Raw genomic sequence first — 5,988 nt, forward strand, 5'->3', positions numbered from 1 at the left:
TCCCTACAGGAGGTTTTGGTAATTTTATTGTGCTGTCAATAAAGTTGTGGTGCTGCTGTGGAAGGCAACCTGCACTCATACTCCTGTCCCGAGGAGGTCAGAAGGAAGGCAGAGTGGCCCATGTCCCTCACTGCTGGCCTCACTCTCATGGTGACAGACAAATACATGAGACTGAATGACTGCTGCTGTTGGAGGGTACAGAGACTCACAACTGCGTCCACCAATGACCTCAGTCCTGTCAAGCCCACAGTATTGTTACAGAAAGCAATCAGAGCATCTCCTATAGCAAGAGCATGTGGCAGCCCAACATATCCTGTAAACCTGGCCAGGAAAGCATCAGAGTATTTGGAAAGTGAAATGCTCCCAGTGAAATCCTCCCAGTGATGAGGGCTGGCAGTGCCCCTGCATTTAGGAAGCAGGAACTTCTTTAAATAAGAGGCCCATGGGAGGGTCTGCATGGGCCCATCACTGCGTGCATCAACCCTTCTTTCCCTGCCCTTGTAGTGGGGCTTGTCCTCTGCATATCTCCATGGGAAAGGTTGGGGGTTAGAGTAAATTCAAGGCAGCCCTGCAGCCGGAGGGGTTGATATGACAGCCCAAGTGCCACCCTGTGTCACTGGGCACAGCCTGGCTGAGAGCAAGGCAGGTTGTCCTGAAGCATGAGGACACCAACATCAGCTCTCACAGGACATCCTGGAGCCAGTTGGAGCGTGTCCAGAGGAGAGCCACAAGGATGATCCGAGAGCCTCGCCTATGAGAAGAGGCTGAAAGAGTTGGGGCTGTTCAGCCTGGAGAAGAGAAGGCTCCGGGGAGACCTTAGACCACCTTCCAGTACCTAAAGGGGGCCTACAGGAGAGCTGGGGAAGGACTTTTTACTAGGGCATGTAGTGATAGGATGAGGGGGAATGGCTTCAAACTGGAAGAGGCCAGGTTTAGATTAAACATTAGGAAGAAATTTTTCACTTTAAGGGTGGTAAGGCACCGGAACAGGTTGCCCAGAGAGGCTGTTGAGGCCCCATCCCTGGAGGTGTTCACGGCCAGGCTGGACGTGGCCTTGGGCAACCTGGTCTAGTGGGAGGTGTCCCTGCCTATGGCAGGGGGGTTGGAACTTGATGATCTTCAAGGTCCTTTCCAACCTAAACCATTCTATGATTCTATGATTCTCCGTGCAACCATTTCCCAGTTGGAAATGCTCCCATCCTTCAAGCCTCTCCTTACAAAGAGGTTACTTGTGTGTCCCACCTGGTGCTGCCCTGTGGTGGAGAACACCAGGTGTCCGTGAGGCAGTGGGGCAGAGAGAGCAGACTCCTCTCCTGACTGCCACCCGCAGGGAGCCGTGCTGGCTCCGGAAGGCAGACATCGCTCTTACACTCTGCATCATTAGTTACCTGGGCCTGACACAAATAGAAATTGATCAAAAGCGGCTTTAAAAGCTCCCGCGTTCCTGGGGTAGAAAGTTCCTCTTGTTGAAATTGGGTGGGAGAGCTGCGGTTTTTCCTCAGTTCCTTTGATTTGTTGCCTAATGCAGGGGATGGATAAATCTCTAAGCCCTGAGATTTAGGGCAGGATTCATACTTTACATCTTCAGAAGACGTAGTAAACAGCCCTATACTCTAATCCCGGGAGCAGGTTTGTACCTGCTCACTCGTTATAAACTGGACCGGCTACAACAATTTCACATTGCGGCTGAGTTCAAAACATCCCCTTGGGGATGAAATGTTTATTGCAAGAGATTTTTAAGATGGTTCTGAAAGGGAGAAAGGGACTCCCACCTCAATACCCTTCACAGACCCTGATGAACTGTCACACAGATGCAAAAGGTGGTATGACTGCACAAGCAGTTAGACACCCTCAACCATAGAAAAATACCCTGGGGAGGAACTTGCTGGTAACCCTTCGTCACTCAGACTTTGCCCACTGGACAGGCAGAGGTGGGAAGCCTGCCCACAGTGACAAGGAAACCTCTGTGTACCAAGGCTGGTGGTTCCCAGACATGGCCTGATGACTGCAGTGCTCCTGGACCCAGATGTATGTGTCCCCATCGCCCCTGCGGGTAGGCTGGGCTCAGGCTGAAGACAGACTGTTCAAGGATCCCACCCTTCCCAGGGACAGGTCACTCCAGAATCTCACAGAAGCCCCCTGGGCCATGCAGAAGTTTGCAGCAAGGGCAGGCTGGCTGCGAAGAGGCAGTTGAGCTGGGCAGAGCACAGGAGCTTTCCACAGCGCCTGCCAGAGTGCAGATATCTGGACTTTCGGGTTGCTCCAACCCAGCCCCAAGATGCTGCAGCAGAGCAGATGGGGGCCAGTTTGGGGTCTGGAGGACAACACATCCAGGGGACACCACATCAGGGCATTTGGTGAGTTTTATGCAAAATGTGAACCTCTGCAGATTCTCCTGTGGTGTGTTTTCACACAGCATGGAGAGCTGTGCCCTAGAGGTGACCTGATCATGGTTTGTTGTAGCAGAAGTGAGGAAGCAATGCAGGGGGGCGGGTGGTCCTTGAGGTGGAACACAGCTCCCCACTCACCAAGGGGCACGTTAGCCAGTGTGGGTTTAACAGCTGACACCATGCTGCCTTGTAACTTTGCATCTCCCTCTGGGTGGCTGCAAGTCCCCATGCATGGCCAGTGCTGACGGGCTGGGAGAGGTGGGGATGGTGGTGGCTCTGCAGAGGCGAGTGAGTTACTTACAGAATCTTCAGACTGTAGAGGCCAGAGAAAGCTTCTCCTGGGATCCTGGAGATCTGGTTTCCAGAGAGGCGTCTGCAGTGAAAAGAAGAACCAGTAATGTGTCAGCGTTCTTGTAATGACAGTCCCTTGTCTGCAGAGGCTTAACAATTCATGCATTTTGCCACAGTCCCCTTGGGGAGGAGGCTACAACACCTGCAAGCTGAGCTGTGGTCATGCGCTTGGGCAACCTTTGCATATGATCCCCTCTTACAGCTTGAGGAACAGGCAAAGATAATAATAGCTTGTTACTCCTGCCAGACCTGAATCCAGTGTTTTTAGCATCCAGTGGCAGCTTGTAGCTCAAGACATTCCCTGGATACCCGCAAAGGACCCCACTCCATAGAAATTACAGCACAGGCAGCCTGGGAGAGGGACCTCTGCTCGAGGGCACTGACCAACCTACAGAGCCTGCTCTTACACCAGATGCCTGGCCGTGAAGGTGGAGCAGGAGGAGACCTATTTTCTGCTCATGCATGGGTCCTGGGAGGACTATCCCTAAATCATGGACCCTCATCTGTCCCTTTTGTCCGCATGTGGTCTGTTTCTCCATCCTGCCGGTTCTCCTTTGTCCTGTCTATCAAAGCTCGATAACATCTGATTTATTTCCACTCCCTTATTTCCACCCCTGCTTTCTCATGCATGATCACAGCTAAGGCAGGGCTGCTTCAACACTGAGTTTGGTATCATGCCATGAGGGGAGACAGGAAGGGGATGGAGATGGGGAGTACCATGCCACAATAGAGCCAGCTCATCTGAGTACGGTTTCCAAAACCAGGACAGAAAAGTCAAAAGTGGTTCTTGGATGATCTATGGCTGGAGAAAATCATAGACGAGGAGATGAGGATAGAGACCAAGCAGCCTGGGAAGGCTGATGAATGAAGATTAATGTGAAGGGATGGGACAGGAAGACAAAGTGAAGAGCAGCATCACAAAGGAGAGTGGGACAACTGGGGACCCAGAGTAGGGGACAACATTCAGAAATGGCTGAAAGAATTTACTCAAGGAAATCTGTGGGATTCACCATTGTACATCATCATCTAATCAGAGCGCTCAAATTTTATCGAGGCCCAGAACAGGCTAGGGCATTAACAGGTGTTTGGATTTTTCACTGACATTGGAAACTGCATCACTGTTACCATCACTTTCACTGATGAATACAGTGGTCCTGAGAGACCATGGTGAGAGCCTGTGGTGGATCTAGGAGTAAAGTCCAGAACTCTTCAGTCTAGGCTTGACCTAAGGAGAATCTTCTGCTTCTCCTCCTGTTTCTCCAATGAAGACAAATGTGGACTAAATCCCACTGCCCATCAGCCAGAAATCATGAAGACAACCTGATTAAAGTACAAATTACTACTGCATTTGTGCTTTACTTTCTGATCCCCAAGTGGTTAAACAGAGGCCAAGGTTGGACTTCTCCATAGTCACAGTATAAGAAACTAGTCCGCTTGACTTGGAGTGGAATATTGTATCTCCCAAAAGGAGACAGTGAACATTATTTGTGACCAGACTCATCTTCACTCTCTCAGAAACTCTAAGCCAGGCCCAAGAAGTCAGGCAAAGATCTGGGCAAGCTTGTTGTATTCATTTAGCATTGACAAAGCTGTATCTTTGTAGAGGTCTTGGCTGCGTAGGAGGCAGGTGTCAACCATGAACAGTGTAATCCAGGCTGGAAGCAGAGCGCATTGCAGTGAGGACTCTGCAAAGGTCATGGAGAGGATCTGAGCTGTTTTGGGGAACCACACTCACCAGTGGCGGAGCAGGCATGTGTGGGTGCCTGAGCTCTCTCCCTCCCTGTCTCTCCCCTCGGGAATCTAGAGAAAATTGCTCCCATAATTAGGCCTCCGACAGCATAAACAGCACAGGGTCGTCTCTTTAATGTGTGTGAACAGGTTGTAACCTGCCTCTCTGCAGTATGCAAGCTGCCTGGCAGGCTGGGCTATTTGTCACTTGGGGGCTTCGATTTGGGGTAATTGCTCCTTTTGATTGCTGATTTCCACATGGGAGGGAATGTTGTCCAGGAGACTGGAGTGCTCGCCTGGAGGGCAGGTGTTCCTGCACAGCATCCTCAGCCTGCTCCCAGCATCTGTCATACCAGGCCGTGCTTGCTCTGCAGGGGCTGTCTGTCCTCACCTCCCCGGAGCTTCTGTCTGCCCCATGCCTTCACAGGTAGCAGTCTACATGTATTCACGGTTAAATGTGCCTCTTGACTTGTTTCCTGGCAGCTCTGCACCTTTATGTTCACTTTCTTGGGTGTGTTTGAGTGTTTGCGAGGTCCCTAAATGGATCTGAGACCTCCAGGATTAGCAGGAGAGGAGTGTGGAGCTTCAATGGAACCCTGGCTGGGGCTGGGGCTCCTGGCTACGGAACAGTGTGGTAGGGAGCCCTGCTTGCTGGTGGGACATGTGCTGGGCCAGCTTGTGGCATCTCAGCACCAAGGGCAAAACAGAACATGAGGGGAAAAACAACTTTGTGGGAGATGCCCTGGTTTCACTGGGCACCATTTCAGCATGTATCTAGAGGCACAAAGCATCCCCCAGCCTCAGGAAAGGCACCCATACCCCTCTGTTGCTTCTGCTTCTCTCCTTGGCCCTACCACACTAAGACTATGCCATGTCCCTGGCTTGCCTCTGGTGTCTGGCTTCTCTCTCTCTAGCTTTACCTCCTCCCCACTGCCAGGGCAGCCTAGCTCCTCTCCCCAAGGTGCAATTGCCAAGCCAAGGAGCAGAAACAAAGGGAGCCACCAGCCACAACCAATTCACTCAATCCACCTCCCAAGGCAATTGCCAGTGCCGCTGTGGTCCAAGATGGGCTCTGCTTACTTGTATGCATACAGAGACTGGGAGGTGGGAGATGTCTTTGTTCGTGCACACAGGCTGAGGTTTCACTTTCCTAGAAGGGTACATGGCCCAGATATGCATGCAAGGTCTTGAGGCATGGGCTTTGGGGTTTGCTATAGGTTGCCTTCAGGAGAGGAGCTGCATGATGGCAGTAGTATTGAGTAGTAGAGAATGGTAGACAGATGTCCCAGGCAAAGTAACATGGCTGTCCCATCTCTCTAAGAGTAGGCCAGGAATGGGTAGGTTTTTTGGGGTGTCCTGTCCAGCAGGAGGAGTGGCCACTGGGAAGAGATGCCTGCTTCTGTATCATTAGCTCCTGTGCCAGTTTGTGTAAGAGACCTGAGACACAAAAGACCCCCTGTGTGCTGACCCTTCCTATGTACATGGCCAGTTGGCAATCTCCCATGTTCTTGATTCCTGC

At 51.6% G+C, this 5,988-nt stretch overlaps 1 protein-coding gene across 1 annotated transcript in view; it reads right to left on the reverse strand.

The window, feature by feature from the left end:
- The window catches only part of LGR6 (leucine-rich repeat containing G protein-coupled receptor 6), a 146,073-nt gene that overhangs the window by 80,947 nt on the left and 59,138 nt on the right, over nt 1-5,988 (reverse strand). Inside the window, exon 3 of the mRNA XM_009881348.1 lies at nt 2,692-2,763. Within this exon, the coding sequence (XP_009879650.1) occupies nt 2,692-2,763 (72 nt within the window). The remainder of the gene's footprint in view (nt 1-2,691; nt 2,764-5,988) is intronic.

The sequence above is a fragment of the Charadrius vociferus genome, unplaced genomic scaffold (genome assembly GCF_000708025.1).
Source record: "Charadrius vociferus isolate BGI_N301 unplaced genomic scaffold, ASM70802v2 scaffold333, whole genome shotgun sequence".
NCBI lineage: Eukaryota > Metazoa > Chordata > Aves > Charadriiformes > Charadriidae > Charadrius > Charadrius vociferus.